At 36.5% G+C, this 27044-nt stretch overlaps 1 protein-coding gene across 3 annotated transcripts in view; it reads left to right on the forward strand.

The window, feature by feature from the left end:
* Window positions 1–22752, forward strand: part of LOC692570 (ATP-binding cassette sub-family G member 1) — a 53061-nt gene extending 30309 nt beyond the window's left edge. For 2 of the 3 annotated variants that reach the window (XM_038014298.2, XM_038014299.2), the window contains 10 exons: window positions 1941–2133; window positions 6373–6518; window positions 8003–8241; window positions 10441–10578; window positions 11727–11872; window positions 13332–13500; window positions 14242–14342; window positions 15764–15919; window positions 16768–16951; window positions 17453–22752. In XM_038014298.2, coding sequence (XP_037870226.1) covers window positions 1941–2133; window positions 6373–6518; window positions 8003–8241; window positions 10441–10578; window positions 11727–11872; window positions 13332–13500; window positions 14242–14342; window positions 15764–15919; window positions 16768–16951; window positions 17453–17607 — 1627 coding nt within the window. In that variant the 3' untranslated portion in view covers window positions 17608–22752. The remainder of the gene's footprint in view (window positions 1–1940; window positions 2134–6372; window positions 6519–8002; window positions 8242–10440; window positions 10579–11726; window positions 11873–13331; window positions 13501–14241; window positions 14343–15763; window positions 15920–16767; window positions 16952–17452) is intronic. The other variant, XM_038014300.2, reaches the window with a different exon arrangement.
* The last annotated feature ends 4292 nt before the right edge of the window (window positions 22753–27044 follow it).

The raw sequence follows: 27044 nt of genomic DNA on the forward strand, positions 1-27044 counted from the left end.
AAAACTCTATTTTGAATTAACGTGTAAAAACATTTTCGTATAAAATTTTATGTGTAGGTGAATTTTTAAGAACTATATCAAATGAAAGCTATAGATAAATATTAAAACTATAGATACATAACAATTTTTTTTTATACGGTAGATAGGGCTGTGAACTATACGAAAAGGTCAAATGGTAAAAATCACAAAAGTTACTGGTGGTAGGACCTCTTCTGAATCCGCACGGGTAGGTACCACCGCCCCGTCTATTTCTGCCGTGAAGCAGTAATGCGTTTCGGTTTGAAGGGTGGGGCAGCCGTTGTAACTATACTGAGACCTTAGAACTTATATCTCAAGGTGTGTGGCGCATTTACGTTGTATATGTCTATGGGCTCCAGTAACCACTTAATACCAGGTAGGCTATGAGCTCGTCCACACATCTCAGCAATAAAAAATAATAATAAAAAAGTGCACATAGCATATTTTTGTTTGACAACTACGATGTGTGGAATAATACACCGAAGACCAATAAAAACAATTTTATTATGTAAATCTTAGAATACTAAATGAACGTAATATTGTAAGTACAGTGAAAGAAATAATATATAGTTTTAATTTAATTGAAATTGTATACTGCCCCTATTAACCTGTTTATTTAATTAAATGCTTATTTTAATGTGAAACAATAAACTGACAAAGTTACGATTACACACTATCTGAATGTGTTTAGTTACATAGCAAATGGATTCTTTTTTTTTATTGCTAGTTGGATGGACGAGCTCACAGACCACCTGGTGTTAAGTGGTTACTGGAGCCCATAGACATCTACGACGTAAATGCGGCACCCACCTTGAGATATAAGTTCTAAGGTATCAAGTATAGTTACAACGGCTGCCCCACCCTTCAAACCGAAAAGCATTACTGCTTCACGGCAGAAATAGGCAGGGCGGTGGTACCAACCCGCGCGGACTCACAAGAGGTCCTACCAACAGTAATTACGCAAATTATAATTTTGCAGGTTTCATTTTTATTACACGATGTTATTCCTTCACCGTGGAAGTCAATCGTGAACATTTGTTGAGTACGTATTTCATTAGAAAAATTGGTACCCGCCTGGGATTCGAACACCGGTGCATCGCTCAACACGAATGCACCGGACGTCTTATCCCTTAGGCCACGACGACTTCCACGACTGGCTACGATTTGTGAACCTTTGATGCAGAAGTAGGTGAACGCGCTCATGACCCGTAAGATGAATGGTTACCAAAGCCCATACTCATTAAAACATAAATGCCGTCACCCTTATAGAAGCATATAGTCGAAATTTCAATTGTTATTATGAACTGCTGTCCTATGCCTCAAACTGAAACCCATAACTGCCAAAATAGGTAGAACATTAGCTACCCGTGTGGGCTTACAAAACACTCTACCACCAATGATTTATTAAAACCAACCATATTTATACTTAACGTTAGGGTGATATTCCCACATAGCATTACAGCAATATACCAGGGCCTCTGTAAAACAAGAGAAATATGATGAAAATAGAGAGGCACGGTGTGTCTGCTGATACCAATACTACATTACGACGCGATCCCCATTTAAGATCACACTGGTGGTAGGACCTCTTGTGAGTCCGCATGTGTAGGTACCACCACCCTGCCTATTTCTGCCGTGAAGCAGTAATGCGTTTCGGTTTGAAGGGTGGGGCAGCCGTTGTAACTATACTTGAGACCTTAGAACTTATATCTCAAGGTGGGTGGCGCATTGACGTCGTAGATGTCTATGAGCTCCAGTAACCACTGAATACCAGGTGGGCTGTGAGCTCGTCCATCCATCAAGTAATAAAAAAATAAAAAAATCTAAGACGAAAAAGAATTTTTTTCCGCTTTTCGTTTTAAAGAACAAAAGAAAACGCCTTATATTATTCGGTCTTAGTACGATGCCGCAATGTTTTTCAGGACGCAAGGGGCTAAAGGTGAGATAGCCGTGAATGGCGCGTGTACCTGCGCCTCGCAGTCAAGCGGACGCGGCGGTGCACGATACATCCGCCAGCACGATGACCTGCGTGCGTATCTGACGGTCTACGAAGCAATGTCTCTCGCAGCTGCTCTTAAACTGGCCGACTTCTCAAGACATGAAAGAAAGGAAAAGGTAAGAATTATGACCGTTTATGATGCCCAAAACACGTCATTACGGATCCTCCCTATTCATTAACGGTGCTTTTAGGTTCCACAAGCACCGGTCACCATCCTCGTCGAACCCGTCGCTTGCGACGAAGGACTCGACGAGCGAATTAACCCATAGACACAGCCCACTGAGTATCTCGCCGGAACTTCTCAGTGGGTCGCGGTTCCGATCAGGTGGTAGATTCTGCGAAGCACTGCTCTTGCTCGGGTCAGTGTTAGCATCACTCCAGTTTGAGCCCCGTGAGGTCACCTACAAGGTTACGCTGAAATAGCCTCTCAAGGCTATCAGCTTAGGTAGAAAAAAAAATATGATTTTCTAGACGTTTTTAATGACATTCACTTTATTCACCCTGGCTGCAAGTTCACTACTAATTTACCACCGTAAATGCACCGTTTGGAACCTTTTTCGGTCCAACAGATAGAGTGCAACATATTTTTTCCCTTATCTACCCTTGTTAGCGAGATAATATACAACAGATCCTAGGTGAATGAAAATAATAGCGAGGATTTGAAATTGTACTCCAGACAGCAACAGTGCTGGAAAGATCTTTGATCAGTGCTTCGTAATCTAGACCTATTCTAGTTCTAGTCATGCTTGTTTTTTAATAACTCATTTTAATGACTACTACTTGACCTGTTTATCTGTCTCTGTAATGGAATATTTTAACGTAACTCATTCACATCACTCATTTCAAGACTTCCGATTAACACCTGCATTGCTTTATTAATAAAACATGATAATAAAAATAATAACAACTAGGAAATTCTGTATGCAAAATAATGCACAAGCTTAGCTGTATATAGATTTTAAATTAAATGCATATACGAATATTAAGCACTACATTTATAATAGTTTATTGAAACATAAAAATTCCGTCTGCTCTGATGCGAGTTCGAAAGCGATTGTATTATTAATCACAGCCATACTTTGTTACGACTAATCTTATACCTTTAAACGAGCAATTCTTGTATATATACACCTAGTCAGGTCATAAATTCTGTCACATGTTTAATGTAAAATAATTGAAACAAGTTTATTCATTATGTAACCATTCATATACCAAAATGAACTTAACAAAACATAGATTCTATGACACTAAAGTTTATTCAAAATGACCTCCGTGATTTTGAATACAGGCCTTCAATCTGCGCGGCCAGTCGTCTATCGCAGCACGAACGAGGTCCATGTCAATATCGGCGGCTGCCTTAATCAAGGATGTCTTGAGTGACTCCAAATTGGGATGAGGCTTTGAGCACGCCTTTTCCTCCAAGTGTTGCCATATCTTGTAATCTAACGGATTCAAATCTGGACTGGAGGAGGGCCAGTCTTCGTGCCGGATGAAGTCGATTTCACGCGCCGCCAGCCAGTCTTGTGTGCTCTTCGCTCTATGAGCTGGCGCCGAATCTTGTTGGAATACCCAGTGCCTGTTATTGAAAATGGTATGAGAAACAGGATCCCCAAGGTTCGTCAGGACTGTATTTTGATACATAACTGCATTCGTTTTTACACCTTTCTCACGAAAATGTACCTCTGTTAAGCCCCAATAAGAAACTCCCAACCATACCATGAGCGAGGATGGAAAATGACCTCGTTGGACGCGCGGAATACGGTTGCTCGCTTCTTCACTACTGTGTGCGTACACCTTATCATTTTGTTTGTTGTAGCTCTCTTCTACGGTAAAATTTTTTTCATCCGAAAAAAGAATTTCTCGATATATTTTTCCCGCGTACCGCTTCAACAAAGCGCGGCATCTCTTCAGTCTCAGGTCCATTAGACGAGCATTCAAACGATGTCCTGTTTTTCTTCGATATGCCCGAAGCCCTAAGTCTTCATTTAACACCATTTTCACCGTGGTTCTGCTTAACCCCATCTGATGGGCCAACAGTTTCTGCTTACGTTTGGGATTTCTTTGAATTCGCGCCTTCACAGCTTTTATCACTGCTGGAATCCTAGCAGACCGAGGACGACCACTTCTTGACCTGTCATCTACACTAGAGTCTTCGTTGTATCGTTTGATGGTACGATAAACGAATCTTTTGGTTATATTAAAATTTTTCAGTATGTTAAAAATTTGAATTGGCGCGTAACCGCAACGATGCAACGCAATAACTGCAACACGGTCTTCTTTAAGCGTCCACTCCATATTTAAAAATGAGTAAAATACTAAAAGTATACATTTTTATTTTCATGAACAATTCGAAATTCGAATTCTATAAACTTTTTTGTGGCCAGCATTCTAAAAGAAAAGTTTTTACTGTGTGACAATACTTATGACCTGACTAGTTATATGTCGGCGCGTGGCGCCAGGGATGGCTAAGCGGTAATTTCCGTCATCACTCGTATTCGATTGAACTCAGTTTAGTTCAATAAAACTTTCCGAATAATAATTATTGAAACTCAACACACACAAATTCACAATGACAGGGTAAACCGACAGTTTCGTTCCACATACCGACAGACTGACTGCCAGAGACTCACTGACTGAGACGGACGGACCGTCTGATACGGACTGAATGTCTGCCACGGAATGCCACGACTCTGTCCACGTACCGCCATTTTATACTGTGGCGTTACGGAGTCTACCCTACATTTTGTGATATTTATCAAAACAACATTTCATCATTTAAAATAATAGTCAAAACAACGTCTTAATATTACTAAAAGTCGTTAAACACGACATATATAATCTGAATCTCGGAAACGGCTCCAACGATTTTCATAAAATTTAGTTTAAAGGGGATTTCGGGGGCGATAAATCGATCTAGCTACGATTTATTTTCAGAAAATGTTGTTTTATTCGTGTTTTCAATAATCAACTTTATCGATAATGAATTCCCGACATCTATTGGCGAATAATAATACTATTTTTACTGCTTTAAAGACACAACAAGATGGCGTTATTAAAAAAATCGCGTCATCATCTAGTACTAATTAAATGTAATACACCAACGCATTTATTGAAACGTTTTGTTAAAACGCGCTATCAATTGTTTATTTTAGTTACATTGTAAATCACGAAAACACCCAAAATAACTAGTTCACTCAACAACTATTGTCAAAGATTTATAATTACGTACGTCAGTGAAAAAGCTCACGGTATCACACAAGATGAGTGCTGCCACCCATATTGAGACATCAGGTAGCAATCTCAATTATGCTATAGAGTCGTCTCACACTTTTAACGGACACACACAACGGAATGTATATTTTCTTTAACTTCAACAATATGATAGACCCCACCATCAGCAAGAGTTTGAACTCAACCATATGTATAATATAAATGTCATGCATTTTTTTATCTGTATATTATATGGCAAAACAATGACGAAAAATGAAAATAACTTAAATTTTCATATATTAAGTAGAATATAAGACGCAACTTATTACAATTTTTAAACTATTGACAAATACATTCGGAGCTGATTAATGTTGACATTTTTGTAATAACTTTTTGCTTGAGGCTACTTAAACTCTGTACCAACAGCTCTTGAAACTTCGAAATCACATTTGCTTAGCATATTGTTATGTTGTTCTGAGAAGTAATATTTAAATTTTTCAAAGATCGAAAGGACGGTCGAAAAGGTTGAAACTTTGATTGTTTCATCATTACACCAAAGTTTATTTATTCCCTTCTTCTTTTTCTTCAACTTATCCCACTAGGTGGGGTCGGCACAGCTAATTTTTCTCTTCCATCCTCTTCTATCAGCCGACAGCTCAACACTCACTCCTCTCTCTCTCATATCGTCATTCACACACTCCATCCTTGTCTTCTTCGGTCGACCTCTTCCCCCTCTACCATGCACTACCATTTCCATACATCTCCTAGTCACATGCATCTTCTCTGTACGCATCACATGTCAATCCCACGCTAATCGTCCTCTCTTTAAGTTGTTAATTACCGGGACTGCGTTTACACTTCCCCTGATATACTCATTCCTTATCTTGTCCATTCTTGTCACTCCACACACCTATCTCAATATTCGCATCTCTACCGGATGCACTTCTCTTTCATGCTTTACTTTCGTTGCCCCACATTCAGATCCACATATTTATTAATCAACGATTTTAACAGGATTAAAAAGATCTTGAGGTTTGCGTTGTTATCATAGCTTTACAAAGAAGGCTGCTAAGCTAACCTTCTGCTTTAATTAAACTGTGCTGCTATCTTTCGAATATCTGAAATAGGTCTCTCTGTTTTTCTAGGTTTATGAAATTCTAGCTCTTTTGGGTTTAAGCGCTGCGGCGGAAACACTATGCCGTGACCTGTCCGGAGGCCAAAAGAGAAGATTGGCTGTAGCTTTAGAATTGCTCTCAGATCCATCCCTCATGTTCCTGGATGAGCCTACTACGTATGTATTTGATTTTTTATTACATAACAATTTCAAGACGAACTTTGGTGGATTTATTGCAGGTTGCCAAAAATAATTTATTTTATTGTAAGGCGAAGGCAAGCTGATGATTCTTGAGACAATAATACTACTTAGTATTGCTATTTTGAAAATAGCTTTGCATAAATATTCCATAAAAAGGTATTCAATAAAAACAGTAGACTACAACTTACAAAGTTAGAATAAAAAAAAGTTAATGAATAATTTCTCAAAAAAAGAATTGTTTTTGATTGTATCAAAATTGAATTTTGTTAAATAGCTTTGTTTCTTTTCAAACTATCTGTGAACCAAATCTTCTTCATAACATTTCAGTTGTAATCAATACATAGTATAAAACAAAGTCGCTTTCTCTGTCCCTATATCTGTATGTCCCTATGTATGCTTAAATCTTTAAAACTACGCAACGGATTTTGATGCGGTTTTTTTAATAGATAGAGTGATTGAAGAGAAAGGTTTATATGCGTAATAACATCCATTAAATAGTGGAAAAATCAATAATAAATTACAGTTTCCGAAGCGAAGCGAGGGCGGGTCGCTAGTACGTAATATAATGTAAATGATTTTCAATTGGTATGTATCATCGTGAAACACTGTGAACATTTAGAGCGTGTCGATATTTTTCGATGAGTTTGGCCTTGCGTGTCTTTCGTGACTGTGGACAAAATAACGTGAATTATAAACAGTAAAACATAGAACAACAGTAATGGCCATCTGTTCACCGTTATCTTATTGCTGCGAACGTTTATTCAATCGACTTCTGCGATTATAATTAAAAATTATAATTTGCGTAATTACTGGTGGTAGGACCTCTTGTGAGTCCGCGCGGGTAGATACCACCGCCCTGCCTATTTCTGCCGTGAAGCAGTAATGCGTTTCGGTTTGAAGGGCGGGGCAGCCGTTGTAACTATACTGAGACCTTAGAACTAATATCTAAAGGTGGATGACGCATTTACGTCGTAGATCTCTATGGGCTCCAATAACCACTTAACACCAGGTGGGCTGTAAGCTCGTCCACCCATGCAATCAATAAAAAAAAAAATTAGATTTTTAAACTTATATTGATTTTAATGCGTAGAACGGCACTCGACCTCCTGTTTCATGCGATTGAAACATGTCGATCATAATTTTAATGAAGTTTGATTCGGTCCAAATTGAATGAACTCATAACTTGATAAGGCGTTACAAAAACAAAATGATTGGTTTGTTTTTTTAACATACAAACCGTACCTACGATATCGATTATAATTATTCCTGGCTGAGCCATTACTCGCCCACATGTCCTGGTAAAAACTGGAAAGGCCTCCAGGCCACCAGTAATCTTTCAATCTTAAAAAAAAAAGATTACAATTACATTATGTGTGAACTGCGAAATTTCTGCTGAAGTTATATTTAATAACGTCAAATTTATTTACTAATTTAAATCTTAATCGTTTAAATAATTACAGCGGCTTGGACTCATCTGCATCGGCGTCATTGATAACCTTACTGAACAATCTCGCTCGAGGAGGTCGTACACTAATAGCTACAATTCATCAACCTTCTGCCCTCATATTCGAGAAGATCGACAATGTGTACTGCCTGGAGGCTGGTAGGACTCTGTACAATGGGCCCAGAGCAGCCCTTGTTCCGGCACTCGCCAGGGCCGGTCTACAGTGTCCGTCGTATCATAATCCGGCCGATTTTCGTAAGTATTTCAATACGCTTTTTTTCATTCTAAGTTTTGCTATGTCTGTGGTACATTGATGAAAATTTTCCCAAAAGTACACTCAAACGCACAATACATACCAGCAAAACAATTTATTTGTGGTAAATCACATTACGCTTTTGTATAATGATTTTCTCTATAATTTTTTATAATTTCTAATTTTACTGGTGGTAGGACCTCTTGAGAGTCCGCGCGGGTAGGTACCACCAACCTGCCTATTTCTGCCGTAAAGCAGTAATGCGTTTCGGTTTGAAGGGTGGGGCAGCCGTTGTAACTATACTTGAGACCTTAGAACTTATATCTCAAGGTGGGTGGTGCATTTACGTTGTAGATGTCTATGGGCTCTTAACCACTTAACACCAGGTGGGCTGTGAACTCGTCCACCCATCTTAGCAATAAAAAAATTTTAAAAAATTAAACTAAAAAATAATTTTCGAATTTCGTGTACCATCAAAGAAAAGAAAAAATTGTAACTATTTCAAAAACATGTTCCGATAATGTAACTCATCCTAATCACGGATTGTAAACACAAGTGATTTCTAGAATTATAAACAGGAATAACCGTGAACAACTAATTAATGACTGCGTATAGTTGCGTAAACAAGAACGCGTCATATTGCATAATTCGCTAACCGGGTAAGCCAGCCGCTTACGGAATCTGGGCGAAAGCGGGCGCGCCTCCAAACACACAGCATTCAATTTAAATATTCACCGTTCTATCGTTTGTATCAACTAAATAGTCCGTGAAGTCATCATGGCCTAACAGATAAGACGTCCAGCGCATTCGTGTTGAGCGACGCACCGGTGTTCGAATCTCAGGCGGGTACCAATTTTTCTAATGAAATACGTACTCGACAAATGTTCACGATTGACTTCCACGGTGAAGGAATAACATCGTGTAATAAAAATGAAACCCGCAAAATTATAATTTGCGTAATTACTGGTGGTAGGACCTCTTGTGAGTCCGCGCGGGTGGGTACCACCACCCTGCCTATTTCTGCCGTGAAGCAGTAATGCGTTTCGGTTTGAAGGGTGGGGCAGCCGTTGTAACTATACTTGAGACCTTAGAACTTATATCTCAGGGTGGGTGGCGCATTTACGTTGTCGATTTCTATGGGCTCCAGTAACCACTTAACACCAGGTGGGCTGTGAGCTCGTCCACCAATCTAAGCAATATACCCATCGTTCGAGAACTATTGAGATATTGACACGTGCATTCGCCTTAGAATAGGGATGCTAACTAAAACACAATTACTTTTTATAAAAAAAAAATAAGCATCTCTTAATAATAAGCCTTTCTTCAATTATTACTAATAGAATCATTGAAGACTAGAAAAATTGATGCCTAAATGGAACACCGGCATAGTCGGGCTACACGATACCAATACATCGAGCAATCTGTTAAAATCTATTATAATTACAAACTTGGAAACATATTGCGGCAATGACCTTCGATTCAATCAACGCTAGTTGACTGAAGAGATCTTATTAATTTAGAATAACAGTCACGTTAACAGTAAAATTCCTTAATAAAAATATAACAGTAAATCTGAAATGAATAATGACACATCATATATTGTCCGACTATGGAAATTACCATTAATATTATAAACACATCAAGGAATATTAATCAGTAAGGTTCAGTTTTGATTAATAACTTTTCATGTGCTATATATTTTTATCAGTTTTGAAATAATGTTTCGCACATAAAATTCATGATCACACGCTACGAACATGCGTAATACATAAATGAATCAACAACTCGTAAAAAACAAGGGTAAATAGGATAAATCTACTTAATTATTTTAACTGTACCGTTATACTGTTCGGTGTGGGTGTTTATATTTTGTAAAAAAAAATATTATACATAAGAAATACTCTGAAGAATGACTCGAAAAAAAAAAAAATATGGTGATAGGACCTCTTGTGAGTCCGCTCGGGTAGGTATCACCGCCCTGCCTATTTCTCCCGTGAAGCTGTAATTCGTTTCGGTTTCAAGGGTAAGGCAGCCGTTGTAACTACACTGAGATCTTAGAACTTATATCTCAAGGTGGGTGGCGCATTTACGTTGTAGATGAACTAAGTGCATCTTATAATTTTAAAACTACTAAATTTTTTTATTGCATTAAATGCTGGCGAGCCGCGATCCTTGGCATAATACAGGCATTCAATTTACAGTAATGGAAGTTGCGTCCGGTGAATACGACGTAGACCTTATAAAGGTGGCAAAGAAGATGAGTCAATTCAAAACAGACGACGCTGTCAATGGCAGCTGGGTAGAGATTCCAACCATACCAGCACTGCCTTCTTCTTTAGGTAAGTTTAGTTACGCATCTAATTTATTTGTACATATAAAATAGGGGCTATTAAAAATTTCGAATAATATCTAATGTCGCTCTGGGTGGGTTTTAAAATGAATATATAATATATATATAATATAAATATTTTACTAACAATCACGCCACGTTAACTGGTCCCGTGATAAGTTCGTAAAGAACTTGTGTTACAGGTACCAGTTAACGGAAATGAATGTAAGATTTTTATTATACACATACATATATTGAATATTCATCCATAACCCTGGAAAAGACATTTATATTTATCATACAAATATCTTCCCTTGGCGGGATTCGAAGCCGCGACCCCCTAGTGTAATGACCATGTCACTTACCACCACACAAGGCGGCCGTTTAATGGGTTATGTACTCAAAGTTTCGACCTTCTGTCTTAACTAAAGCAAGGTTAAGTTATTGTAAAATCGTAAATCGTGAGTCGTGATCTTGTGCTTGTAGGAATATTTAATGGTTTTGCGTCCTTCGAATTTTTTGTACAACGTACAACAAAACCTTTATTGTATTTGTTTGTTTTGTTTATTGTATCGTGCATTGTTTTTCATTACAACAGATATTTGAATGTTCAATATTCAATCGTTACCTAAAACTGTTTTTAGCGTGACAAGAAAACCATTTATTGTGATTTTAATATTCTTTATCATTGTAATTTTAATTGTGTGAATTAAAATTATAATACGTTAGCTTAATTTAAAGAATTTTGCTAGCACGTCACATAATATAACCAGTTATTATCAATTCTGTAAATCTAACCTTGAGAATTATCCAAAAAGTTTACATCATAAAGAATCTTTCTAAAGAATTTAGAACATTATACATTCAAAACTCACTAGAAAATAAAACCTCATAGCTTTAAAATGAAATAATTCCACCACTGACCGGACATTACTTTAATTCATAAAAATTAACTATTTTCTTAAGATAAGTTATCCAACTAATTAAGTAGCACATTTCGACCCAATCGTAACATAACTGATTATTCCTAAGTAACATTCAATTATTTATATATCCTAAATTTCCATCCGGAAACCTTGACAATGTAACAGCTAGACTCTAATGGTAACCATCTCATGGGCATTTCGAAAATAAAATAAGATTTTCTTTTGTTTTCAGATATAAGTACTGAAATGAAGTCGAAACATTTCGGAGAGAGTCCCAAAATGCGTAAACTCTCAAAGAACATATACAAGCCATCAGGGCAGGTCCGGCAGACTGCCATTTTGCTGTATAGAAACTATTTGATTACTACAAGAAATTATGTATGTTGTAGATTTTAACTTTTTTTTTATTCAATTGTTTAAGGCCCGCGCAGACCGTGTGTGTGAGCACAGAGTATATTTTGGTACAGAGTATATTTCGGAAACGACATTAACGTGCTAGTTTAACAACGAAAACCCATATTTATTTTATAAGCTCTGCCTAAATAATTAAAGCTCCTACATTAAGGAAGTCCATCGTGAGTGAAACAGTAATAGCATAGGCACGCCACTCGCTCAAAACCGCCACTTAAGATATCATTGCCCTTACGTAAGTTTGTGTTGCATTGCGTGCAATATATCAATTATAGACAGTAGAGTACACAAGGAGAATTTTTGAATTACGAATGGCGAAATTTTCACCTGTTACGTGAGAGTGCTGCGTACTTTATCATTTAATTATAAATTAGTAATGTAGTACTACTGATAAAAAAAGCCGATAGTTTAAACAACAATGTTAATTCCTTTAAGCCTTTTTGCTATTGATAAGATGGGCAAACCGGCTTGATAAATTCGCTGTGTGCGGTCGAAATTTTAATTGATTTATAACAAGAGCTGTTCCACCTAGGGTGGTCCAAACAACACTCCGCCCTACTAACAGTAGCAATAGACATAGCCTGAGGGGCGAGAACGAATAATTATTGAATAATTATTTGTGTCGCTATCGAGAAAAAATGTATAGATTTTATTTTCTCTACCTATGCTGATAGCCTTGAGAGGCTATATCAGCGTAACCCTAACGTGTGGGTGAGCTTTCGGGGCTCAAACCGGAGGTGTTGCTAACACTGGCCCTAGCAACTAGGATCGGAAACGCGACCCATTGAGAAGATCGGACGAGAAACTCAGTGGGCTGATGTATAGGATTTAAACATAATTTCAGCAGCACGAATGAATTTACTTACATTCGTTTCGCAATTAAATCATCATGTTATCGAAACCCGAAACTTATACTCATAATGGAGAGCACAAATATTTTTTGACATACGGTAACATAAATCGCGAAAGGCTATCGAGTACTACAATTAATAATGTACTACAATTAGTAATGATCCGTTTTCGTATCGAGGACTCGATACATTTACATTACGAATTCGATAGATTTTCATACTTGACGTACAACAAATTTGATTTTATGAAACAATATCATTTGTTTATAGTTGATTTCGCTCATGACCACCCTTCATTTACCTACCTACCTGGATTAGTCCAGGATTTAGAACCTCTGGTATATAAATGTAAGTAAATCTATGCCATTGACACATGCTGTAATCAACTTCGAAGACACAGATTGCAATCCTCTATGATCATCAGCGCTAAATGTAAATTGCGAGTGTGTGATTAATCTACATAAAAACTACCAATTGTAATGTTTTAAGAAAATTGTAAAACTTAATTTTTAAATATATTTTTTATTATTATTTTTATTTGATATAAAAAGGTAAATTATTTACTTTATTTTCAGGCTCTATTCATGTACCGAGTTGCTGCTCACGTTGTTATCGCTTTAATATTTGGATATCTTTACTCCGGAGTCGGCGGCGAAGCTAGTTCAGTACTAGGGAACTATGTATATCTGTATGGATCGATGTTGCTAACCGTGTACACTGGAAAAATGTCCGTTACATTATCATGTGAGTATTTCACGCGAACACGTTTGTTAACTTAGAAATAACCAGTAATGATTTAAATTTCTGCTTTTCCTTTTTCAAAATTTCCGTCGTGATCTTTATATTTTAATCAAAAAAACTGAAAGATGTTTATTCTCTTGAGCACTATTTAAAAATTACAAATCGAGTAACCGTTTTAAGCGGTAGGCAGCGGCTTGGCTCTGCCCCTGGCATTGCTGAAGTCCATGGGCGACGGTAACCACTCACCATTAGGTGGGCCGTATGCTCGTCTGCCTATCAGGGCAATAAAAATAAAAAAAAACCGTTTGTTTTTTTCAAAATGAACTATAATATTCAATAAGCATTTAATTATTTTGTAAATCAATTTCAAAGGTAGAAACGAGTCTTTTACATTCATTTAGCAATTTAACGTCAATTAATAAGTTTAATATTTAATCATATTATAAATGTCAGTTTTAAAGTTATAATTGAGATATTCATGTTTAGTTGTATCGGATGGATACGAACATCACGTCTATTTCTGCTGCGAATCTGTGCTATTGCTATTGTATTGCTATTACCCTTATGTCTTCGACCTTATGTCTTGAACTGAGTGGCGAAATTTACTTGGCATATCTATGAGCTCCCGCAACATTCCAACATCAGATAGGCCAGTGATTTGATATAGCCATGTAGTGTAATTAAATATACAATAATAAATAAGAGTTAAAACTGAATTTGATAATAAATTTATTTATTTTTCAGTTCCCTTAGAAATGGAAATACTCAAAGGCGAATACTTCAATCGATGGTATAACCTGGCGCCGTATATATTTTCCATATTAGCAGTGGAACTACCATTTCAAGTAAGAGCTTCGTATTTAAGTATAAATCTAAAATAAAATATTAATATATGACATATTTCATAAACAAAAATTAAAGTTAAAGATAAAAAGAGCACTTTTTTGGAATTATAATTCGAAATGAACGTCGACCGGGTTGGACTAGGTCGAGTCGCTGGCAGGACCCCTTGTGAGACCGCAAGGGTAGATACCAACACCCTGCCTATTTCTGCCGTGAAGCAGTAATGCGTTTCGATTTGAAGGGTGGGGCAGCCGTTGTAACTACACTGAAACCTTAGAACTGATATCTCAAGGTAGGTGGCGGCATTTACGTTGTAGATGTCTATGGGCTCCGGTAACTACTTAACACCAGGTGGGCCGTGAGCTCGTCCACCCATCTAAGCAATAAATAAATAAAAACATTACGAGATTTTTTATTAAAATAGTAATTTACGGCGCATCGAAATCTCTTTATTCACTGAAGAATGAATATAATTTGTACAACTAAGTTCCTGTCAGTTCAAATTAGCAATGATACTTAAAAAAGTTAACACGATACTAATATGAGAAGAAAAAAGCTTTGTGGTCTCAGTAGACTAGAGAACTGCACCACCCCATATTTTCTTTAGATATCATGAAAGCCATCGCAAACAGGACATTTACTTGTGACAGGGCATATTGTGAGCCAACACTGCTGTTTATTCATCATATCACACATTTCACATCAGTTCAGTTTTAGGCAGCGACCTGGCCCTACCCCTGGCATTGCTGAGGTCCATGGGCGACGGTAACCACTCACCATCAGGTGGGCCGTATGCTCGTCTGCCTACTAGGGCAATAAAAAAAAGTTCATCCATATATACCTGGAGCCAGTGCGTTCATCCACAGTGCGTTTCCAGAGATATTTTTGCCACGTACCATTCAGCTTTATAATGAGCTCCCCTCCACGGTGTTGCCCGAGCACCGTGACATATCCTTCTTCAAACGAGGCTTGTAGAGAGTACTTAACGGTAGGCAGCGGCTTGGCTCTGCCCCTGGCATTGCTGAAGTCCATGGGCGACAAGTGGGTCGTATACTCTCTACTTAAAAGGGCATTAAAATTTAATAAAAAAACTACTTACCTTGAAACATGAAGTCAAATTCTAAATGGTATTAATGCTTGTCCACATTTTCGAAGCGGAACATACAACTAGTAAGCGGCAGAATAGGCAGGGTACCTACGCGTGCGGCTATAGACATATGATGACTTACTCAAAACCTGTAGACACGACTGTGTTGCCCTTCAGCCTGTTTGGAGAAAAGAAAAATCAACCTTATGCGGTCACTATTATCTATGAGTGCTACGATAAACAAAACTGCTTTATGCTAAAAATAAAAAGAACTCTTACCACGTAAAAGTGTAAGGAAAATAAAATCAATGTCTTAAACCACACCTTCTAATTCAGATGATATCCTGCGTGTCCTATGTCGTTCTATCGTATTGGTTGACCGACAACCCGTTGGAGCCGACGCGAGCAACGTTGTTCTTGGCCACAATCGTAGCCACGTCTTTATGCGCACAAGCCTGGGGATATTTCATCGGTTCGACAACACCCACAAAGGTATTTACCGATATTAATTAACTAAAGATTTTTTTCTTCCCCTAGCTTAGCTAGGCGTTAGAGGGGTATGCCAGCATCACCGAGCATCTCATGCGGCCTTACGACAGGCCTGGTACTCGTAACCGAAATGAGACGGGAGATTTAAGTTGAATAATTCTTAGAATCTTATTATATTGGGCGACAGATAAATGGAATTAATACGAATGGGAAAAAAATGTGCGTCTAAGACCCCCGACAGAAATGATACTTAAACTAATCTAAGTTGAATTATTTAAAATTGAAATTAACTTAGGAAAAGCTTAAGTTATTACTTATGTAATATTGAAAATAGTAACATAAATTGAAAAAGATATATAAATAGTTAGGACTTACTACATACGTTCTGAGTACCGCTGCCGTATGCGTGAGAGAAAGAGAAGCCAGACAGACTGGCGCCGTAACGCGTAACGCCTTACGTAACAAAGCGGTTTACCCTCCCATAAGAAACTATCACTTATTTACTGGTGGTAGGACCACTTGTGAGTCCGCGCGGGTAGGTACCACCGCCCTGCCCATTTCTGCCGTGAAGCAGTAATGCGTTTCGGTTTGAAGGGTGGGGCAGCCGTTGTAACTATACTGAGACCTTAGAACTTGTATCTCAAGGTGGGTGGCGCGTCTACGTTGTAGATGTCTATGGGCTCCAGTAACCACTTAACACCAGGTGGGCTGTGAGCTCGTCCACCAATCTAAGCAATAAAAAAAAAACTTACAATACACAATATTAAAATTTTACTCTGTGTATATGAGATAATCGCCACATGGAATTTGCTAATTATTAAATAATCTAACATAAACAAATTTTCATCTAGATCGCAGTGTTCATAGGACCAGTGCTGGCGTGTCTGTTTTCAGTATTCGGATTCTGTCTCGCACTATCTGACACGCCACGTTACTTCCGCTGGCTCCACTACATCTCGTACTTCAGAGCCGGCTTTCATGTCGCTGTATACTCCGTTTACGGTTTTAATAGAAAAAAACTTCAATGCTCTAAACGTAAGTAATTCGACTATATTTTATAGCATTTTCGTGTCCATCGCAGATGGAAATACAATTATTGTAGAATACAATACGTACTGTGCGATAACTCAAAAAATATAATTTATGAATTCTCTTTAATACACGTAGAATCAAAGGTGTAAGAAATGTCCAGACGCGGGCGCATTAGTTCACATTCAAGTGAGGCAGTTATTTAGCCTCAAAAATTTGGAGACTTTATTTTTCTGGTCCACTAAAGATTTAGAGATACATTTACTTGAACGATACTTGTTAATAGTCAGTTTGCAAATAAATATTGCCTTCCGTTAATATTAAAATACTTATCTTATTACCTGTGTAATTCAACTGTGTAAGTGGTTACCAAACTTCCCTTAGGCGATGGCACCAAAACGCCCACCAGTGAATTAGATTCTTCTCAAAACTTTTCTTCTCGAGTTTGTGTTTAAAATCAAAACTCCAATACAATTTTGATACTTTAAATTATTTATTTATTTTCAGTATATTGTCAATTCGTAACGCCAAAGACCTTCTTAAAACAAATGGACATGGAAGAGGTGGACATCGGTGGAAACATGACTATAGTTATATTAACTACAGTGTTAATGCATTTATTAACGTGCGCTGCTCTTTGGTACAGACTTAATAAACGATGACATATTTCATTAAGAAAAAAAAGAGCGCCAAATTAAAAATGTCGTAGACCAAGTTTTTGACAACCCGAAACCAGTGGTTCTTACCGGCCCGCTGGGTTCGAATAGTACACTCACGGATACACTCAATATTTCTTAAGTTTTAGCCCATACCAATAATTACAATTAAAATATTAAAATAGTAAGAACGGTCAATATAACTATTAGGGTTTAATTTTCGTGAATTGCGCTATACAGCATAGAACTCCCACGAATTAAGACTATATTACTTTAATTAGGCAGTGAAGTAAAATCTGTGAGTGGAGAGTATCGTTATTATGTAGAAAATACAATAATAATTCTTTTATATTTAATGAACAAATAATGATCTCCAACCTTAAACGAGGATACGACGACTATTGTCTTTAATTGAAGACTTTTTGTTATTAACTACACTTTTACTTAATTAAGCGTCCGTAATGAGGAGAGACTGTTTTTTCTGAACTGCTTACGTCGAATTCAAAGCATATTTACGATGCCGTCTCCACGAAGCAGCAAATTACGTCAGGTGGGTAGTTTGAATTAATTTCCATCTTTATTTGTAAGTACATTGAAATGTTGTCACGATGTAATTCCAAAGAATTCAATTACATCGTTCCGTAAAAATGTAACAGCTCATATTTAGTTCAGTCAAATATCCGCCTTTAAGACTTTTATTTCAATACAAATACTTTTTCGCAAATTCATAATACAAAAATACGAATTATTTATAAAGTTTAATCTAAAAACTATTCGTAACTGGATCTTTTATAATTTGTAGATATTTAAGTTAATAATCTTATGACATGTCAATGAAAATGCCGAATTTTATTTAATTTTATTTTATGTTGAGCTTTATTATAAATAAAATAATTATGTATGAATAATTTATTCAAAAATCGCCAGTCTTGCCTGAGTTGAGATCGTGAATATTATAATACTTTATTACAAGGACGATGGGTCAACGACCCAAAAAATGTTTTGACTCAGTATTTCTATTAGTTTAAGAATTTTATGAATAATAACTGTAGTCTTGAACACACTAAAATTTATTTATTCCTATTGCCTACTGTTTGTTAACACGATACTCGTTTTATGGTCATTTAGTTTATCCAATCAATGAATCTTCAGACTGATGGTATACCCTAAAATTATTTATCAGTAATTTTTAATAACTTAATAATCTAATTTTAAATCAAACTAAACGAATTGGATTTACATAAATCTGTTGAACATCTATATTATGTTAGATTAATTAAATACAATACTCGATTTACCTAAAGTGGTAAACTTAAGTGGTAAAGTGATAAACAGTGAATAACTCTATCTTTACATTCGGTTTCAAAAGTGAGTACTAGTTCACTAAATACATTATCATCTGTTGTTTTTGGACTTATATTTCTGACAACCTAATTATTCGTACACACATCAAACTAGCAAATTCCGCCAAGAAAATATCATTTTATCTACACTATTAAATATGTAATAATAAATGCTCTAATGAAAATCATCGAAGTGTTACGGAATTCGAAAAAAAAAGACAAACTTTGAAAATAAGTGTCTGTCGTTATTATCAAACCAACCTTGTTCCGAATCCGTAATGAATGTAAACAATAAAAGTAAAACGAACTCCACAAAAATGTTGCCTAAATCTCGATTGAACATATTTTTTTGTTAGACCTTGTTCCTTCCTGCAAGAGAAACTACATATTATAAAGTTTAAAACAACTCCACAAATTCGTGCAGACCACCCTATAATTTAAATCAATTTACTTGTCACTCAATACATCTTATTATAATTTGTGGCTATAAAAGTTTTGTACAAAGTCTTATTAAATACCCAAGCCAGAGCCCTCCCATAGCTGAGTAGATATAGAATGAAATATATATATTTCCTACTTACTCTATTATCAGTTTTAACTACAACAATACAGGAACAAAAAGTATAATGTAGGAGTTATTAATGTTATTTTAATTTAAAATAAAAATTTAATAAAAATTATTATTATTACTATTTTCCAATGTCACTAGCTAATTAGGTATCAGTGTATCCCAAAATAAGCGATATGCTTGTATCTAAGGTCTGTACGTGCGTTGGAATATGGTTCTTATCTTATCTTCCTAATTAGAGTAGGCAGTTATTAAATGTCATAATGACAATTCAGACAAGTTTTTAAATTAGCTAATATTTATGTTGAAAATAGCTATCAAAATCATAGTTGGCCTTTAATCTAGTAGGAAGAGGCATACATATTTGTGGTAAAAAAGGCTTGGGGTTTTTCTCTATTTTATGTGTTTGCTGAGTCAAAATAGTAGATAGGTCTTATAATTGGAAGATGGTAGACTTAAGACGGATTGCATGAAGCAAAATGTTTTTTTTTATGATTTTTTTATTACTTTTATTGCATAGATTGGTGGACGAGCTCACACAACACAGGCATCTGGTGTTAACTGGTTACCGAAGCCCACAGACATCTACAACGTAAATGCCGCCACCCACCTTGAGATATGAGTTTGAAGATCTCAGTATAGTTACAACGGCTACCGCACCCTTCAAGCCGAAACGCATAGCTGCTTTACGGCAGAAATAGGCAGGTACCCTCCCGTGCGGACTCACAAGAGGTCCTACCACCACCAAAAATATGTATGTAAATGAATATGTATGTTTGATCAAGATTACGGCATAAATGGTGTTAAAAGATCATCGAAGCCCATCAACATCATCATCCATCGTGAATGCTTTTGACCCGAATGCAATGATTGAATTGAACTTTAAATGAGTTTATTTTGGGAGAAAAGCTGCAGTCCAAGGTGAAGCCCGTTCGAGAGGTGAAAGGCTATTTGGTTTAAGCGACATTCCGCTTAATACGTGACATTTATATCTGTAATAAAAGGTCCGTTTGATTTGGTATCAGCATCAACAATTTGATGTTTTTTATTGAGCTTCAAGTAAGTTTTCATTTTAAAATAGCTTAAGAAGTAACTTAAGAAGTAAGAAGTAGTAAGAACAATCCTGTAAAGACTGCAAAAATGTCACATATATCAAATAGTCTTTCACCCCCGGCGTTATGATCATAAAATGTTATTAAATTTCTTATTGAAACGAGTATCGTGTAACAATTATCACTATTTTAATGTACAAGAACACAATGTACAAGGAAGAATACGTTTTTTGTTTTTGATATTGTTAACATCCACGTGAAAAACGGTGGTGCAGTGAAATGAAATACAAATAAAAGACAGTGAAATTCTGAATATTTTTAAACTGTGATGTACCGAAGTGCTAGGTAATGTAATTTTAAATGTTGAAAAAGTATTATCATTTTGGGTATTTCAAAAGTTCAATCCTTATTAAGAAATAAAGAAAAAAAGGATCTATTCACCGTCTATAATAATAATTAAGAAATTAAAATTTTGTAACGAATCGAAAAATTACAATTTGAGTTTGACTAGTTTAGAAACATATGGAACTTCAAATAATTTAGTTTAATATGACAATCCGCTCTTGACTAAAATAAGCCGAATTAATAACGGATACGATAATATTAAAAAAAAAAACACGTGTGTATTTTTGCGTTAGCCCGTACTGTCGAAAAACATTGCCCAGCTTTCGTTCCTCGACTGTGTAACATGCAATCATTTACGTAATGTGTGCACGTGTTTATAATTTTACGATACGATACTTTGACGAGGAGCAAAAATCAGCCGAATTTTTTGCTCCATACATAGTCGTACATCGTTTACCGTAACGCAAAATATATTAGCGCGGAAACCTAGAGTTAACATTAAAAGAACTAATTGGAATAGAATACTTTTAGGGTTTTTTTTGCGTTCGACGAACACGCTTATAAGCCAGCTCTTGGATAGTCGCGACCATAGACATGAGGACATAACTCATTGTATTGTGTACCTTTCGAAATGCCCTTGGTATCGGAACAAATGACAGCTTCTCGGCGAAAACAACTAGGGTGATAGTAACGTGTGGTCCTACCACTAGGAATTGGACAAATCAATGAAAGTGCATGTTTAGTTTTATTCTAAAAGGCAAAAACGAAGTTTGGTGCGCATTTATGTAGCAGATGATTTCAACACCGACATAATCTCGATAAGAGTAAGCTATGGACGTTTTAAACACGCTTGTTTATAGATTATTGTAGGACCGTATAGTCCTGTGTGATCATGAGACACTGTAGCGAGTGACTGGTCAGACGAAAATTTAATTACTGTAAAATATACATAGAAAATAAACAAGCCATTAAACCTTAAAAGTGTTTTTAATCATATTTACAAATCTTGAAGATATATTACAAAACACCAGTAAAAACTCAGTTCTGCTGCATTTTGAGCGTGATTTAAAAATAATAATGTATCTTTGGAATTATGAAATCACAAGTTCAGCTACACGAATATAAAGTGTGCACCTTAGGTTTAAATTGCACGAAGGTATCGTAAAACGCTAAGAATTTTATTCGCATTACTTGTACAGTTTAGACCATCGATATCGTTTAGTTCTTATAAAGCTTAAATCGTGAGGATACAAATCTCCCGGTTTTTTCACAGTACGGGCTACAGACACGCAGTCTTTCAAATTTTTGGAACGAAGTTCCTTATCGCGCGTTGTGAAAGAGGGTTAGACGGAAAAAATTCTTACGAAAAGTTGTCACGACACTTTTTATTTTTGTTGTATGAGTAAGTACTCGAAGACGTGAGAAAGTCTCTTTAAAATTGTATTCATACTTATTATTGTTTATTGGTAAAGCACAGGTCGGTATAGGTAATAAGTTTAATTGTTAGTTTTTAATAACACTTAGTATATGTGTTTTATATAAAAACGAACGGTTTGTTAAATTATGTAACTGAAATAGCTTAATTATAGCAAAACTAGACAGCTTTATGTATTGTAGTAAAATGTGTATGAGTATTGATAAGAGATCATAGATATAAAATCCAAAGTTAGATAAAACTATATAATAAAAGTGAAATAAAGTATGAACAAAGTTACCTCCAGTGAAACTCGAATATAGAATAATGTCGAACCATGCATGTTAATCTAATCTTATAAATTTTTCCTGTCCTGACTATATTGGAATTCTTTTTTTTTTACTGCATTAAAATGGTGGAAAAATTAAAGGTGTTTTACTAATCAATTTTATGTGGCATATCACTAAGTTGGCCAATTATTCTCACGTTATCTATCTATCTATCTATATATATAAAAATGAATTGCTGTTCATTAGTCTCGCTATCGCTGGGATGTAATGGGGCAAATTAACACCACACTGTCTCAAATGCCAACCCTACCTGCACGTGGTGCATCCTGCTGATTGACGAACAGGGCTCTGGTGACCGATAGATGGCGGAATAACCATCAACGAAAACCACTCGGTGCGGAAATCTCCTGGCCGGTAACGGGCTGCAGCATTACCGGTGCAAGGCACCGAGCACTGCGATCGCCAACCCGCCTGCCAAGCGTGGCGATTACGGCATAACCCCCCCTTATGGCAGCTACAAATAAAAAACGGCCCCCAGTTCCCGGCAGCTTTACTATCCCTGGCTACGGTAGCATTCATGGTAACGGTAAGGCTGGGGGTGCGAAGAATCCCCGGGCTACGGACAGCTACCACCAAATGACCCTGGCGACACTCAATACCCGGACCCTGCGGCTTGACGAACATATTGAGGAACTGGAAGCGGAATTAGGAAGGATACGATGGCACGTACTAGGGTTGTGCGAAGTCCGAAGACAGGGGGAGGACGTCATAACTCTGGACTCAGGCCACCTATTCTACTTCCGGGAAGGAGACCAACCTGGACAAGGTGGAGTTGGATTTCTCGTCAATAAAATCCTCACGGACAACATTATAGAGGTATCCAGTGTGTCGACACGGGTAGCGTATCTCGTAATTAAGCTCACCGAAAGGTACTCTCTTAAGGTGGTGCAAGTATACGCACCGACTTCGTCATACTCGGATGACGATGTGGAGATTGTGTACGACGATATCACCAGGGCTCTGTACGATACCACAAAAGCCCACTTCAATGTTGTCATGGGAGATTTTAACGCTAAAGTGGGAGTACAGACTTGCGACGAATCGGTGCTAGGATCCTTCGGTTATGGATGTAGGAACCACAGGGGGCAAATGCTAGTCAACTTCCTTCAGCGTGAGAGGCTCTTTCTAATGAACTCGTTCTTTAAAAAGAAGCCACAAAGGAAGTGGACTTGGCTAAGCCCCGACACTGTGACGAAAAACGAGATAGACTTTATTATGACGGACAAGAAGCATATATTCAGGGATGTCTCTGTGATCAGCAGGTTCAATACCGGTAGTGATCACCGACTTGTCAGAGGCACACTGAATATGGACTTCAAGTTAGAACGCACTCGTCTAATAAAGTCTACGCTTCGACGATGTTAAAATTAATAAATTAATATATAAGACTCAACGGAAATTGAGGAATTACAAGTCTCAGGAATACATCAAGTTCATTTGCAAGCAGAGAACTTCACTTTCACACCAGGTAGCTGTATTGACTGAACAGAGTCAACAAATTCATCACAAACACATGGAAGAAATAGAATGTTTATCTACACAAATAAACAATTTAAAGTCAAGTTTAGAGAACATTACATTAAACTATGAACTAGCACAGAGGGACATTAGTGAGCATGTGTTGGCAATGGACAATTTAATTGATACTTGTAATTATAATCAACAGCGTTTTGACTCTTTGACAATGCAGTACGCTGAATGTAAATGCTCTGCATCGGGTTGTCAGGAGCTACCACATGTTGAAATTCAAAAACATAATGTGTCTATTCTTTCAGTGCTAGAGTCTCAAAGCAATGATATTATGAGGGCAGCACCTATCTGTCTACCTACTACTGCATCTTCACAAGTTTCTAGAGAAGACAAAATTAAAATTAAAATTTTTAGTGATGAGCTGGGGAAACAAATGGGTGTGGCATTACATGACCTTTGTTTTGGACAACATGTGATTAATTACTGTATGCCAGGTGCTAATCCAGCACAAATATTTGATAAGATTTTAAATACCACACATTGTCTAAACACAGTCATAATAATTATGTTAGGGAGGAGAGAAAACGTTAACCAAAAACAAATTTTGCATTATGTTGAACAAGTTAATATGTTAAATATTAAAAAAATTATTATGTTCACCTTTCCTTACTTGCAGGACTTGCCGACAGAAAATAAAATTAGATTTAATATTAATAATGCAATTTATAATGCTTTTGACAATAATAACTGCATCTTGACATCCAAAAAATATGCATTTAAATTAATAGACTTAAATAATATAATAAAATTTAGATATTTAAGGACATCAAAAAATGAAATATTTAAATTAACGAATAAAAATTTTAGACAAGTAGCAACATCGCTACACTATTTTATACACAATTTCCTAGCTATAAATTTAGCTAAAAAAATACCTGCTTCTATTGAGCAGGAAAAAAATATGACATGTTATAAGACTTTGGAATCTGCTTCCAATTTAAATTAATTAGTAAGACAAAGGAGTCACACTCTTGCAATTACAAATCAATTAATACACCAACTAGATTATACCCATCAAAAGACGTTAACGTTTCAATTATTAACATATTCAATTTGGTGCATCAAAATTTACAAGGGATGATGGGTAAAGAGCTAGAAATTGAAATGTTTTTAAATATGCATAATATTAATGTATTCTGTGTCACTGAGCACTGGTTTAGAAACTATGAATTATTGTTTAATTTTAATGATCACCAGTTGTCAAGTTCCTTCTGCAGAGAGAACGCTATTCGCGGTGGCTCACTGATTCTCGTTAGTAAATGTTTGAAATGTAAGGAACGAAAGGATGTAGTGGCCCTCTCTGTTGAGAGAATTATTGAAATTTCCTGTGTTGAGCTTGAGCACCTCATCGTTGTCTGCGTCTACAGACCTCCTGATGCGTTATATGATTCTTTTGAAAATATTTTGGAAAATGTATTGCTAAAGCTTTCTGTCTCTAATAAACAAATTTTGGTATGTGGTGATTTTAATATTAATCTTTTAGAAAACACAAATACCACTATTAGATTCAGAACACTGTTAAAGTCATATAACCTCCCAAACTTATTTTTAGAGCCTACTAGGACAACGACCACATCGGCAACATGTTTAGATAACATATTTACAAATGTAACACCGACTAACAAAAAAATTATTAATCAGTTAACATCAGACCATAGTGGACAATTTCTGTCTTTTGAATCTAATATGAATTCTAAAGATAAAAATACTCTTGTGATTGTTCCTATTAATAAAAAACGAATTGAGAAGTTTAGAAATAATATTAAGCAAGAACATTCAGAAATTATTTATAACAAAAACCCAAATTTGTCATACCAGAATATGTTTCAGAGAATTAATTTGGTCTTTACTGATATATTTATTCCTAAAACTGTAACATTAAAAAACAAAACAGTGTTCAGCGAGTGGGCCACCACCGGAGTGTACAAAAGTAGAAAAAAGTTATATGATCTGTACTCTGAAAAAGCTTATAATAATGATGAAACATTTCATCAATATGTCAGGAACTATTCAAAACTATTTAGAAAAGTTTGTTTAGCGGCAAAATCTTTACATTTAAGTGATTTAATAAAAAATGCCCCTGACAAGATAAAGATGACTTGGAACATCATTGGTAGAGAAAGTGGAAAAGTCAGAAATAGCCACCAAGAATTCTCATTAAAAATAGATGATAAATTGGTAACTAGTCATGAAGATGTGGCTAATGCTTTTGAAAAGTTTTTCTCTGACATTCCAGTTTCAACTACCACTTCTCTAAATTCATCCCCCACAGCAGCTGAAATATTATTGCATAAACATGTCAACAAATGTAATGAAATTTTTAAATTTAAGGAAATTAATTCAAGCTGTATAATAAAAAGTTTTAATAGCCTTAATGTAAAAAATACAGCTGACTTCATTCCGATAGAGGCACCCGTCACGCGCGGACGTGCTCATCGACCACTCGATCGCCCGGCCTTTGTTCGCCCGGCTTTTGTTAGCCCGGCCATTGTTCGCGCGGCCTGTGTTCGTGGTACATCTGCCGACTAAGTGCTCTTCCTGGAAGTTTTTATTTGTTTTGTTTCCTTTTGTTATTTCTGTGTTCGTGGTACATCTGCCGACAAACTGTCTTCCTGGAAGTGTTTAATTGTTTTGTTTCTTTTTGTTATTTCCGTTTTGTTGTGATTTTTCTTTGTCCTGCAGTAATCGTGCCGCATCGCCACCTGTGTTCAATAGAACCGCTCAGGTCCGAGAAGTTGGGGCCTCGCCGCAAGGCGAGTGTTTTCTAAGACCCAGGGTAGCCCCACCTGGGCACGTAGACATCATGGACGCTGTATTTGCGGAATTTCTCCGGCTTCGCTA

Source organism: Bombyx mori, chromosome 12 (genome assembly GCF_030269925.1).
Source record: "Bombyx mori chromosome 12, ASM3026992v2".
Lineage (NCBI taxonomy): Eukaryota > Metazoa > Arthropoda > Insecta > Lepidoptera > Bombycidae > Bombyx > Bombyx mori.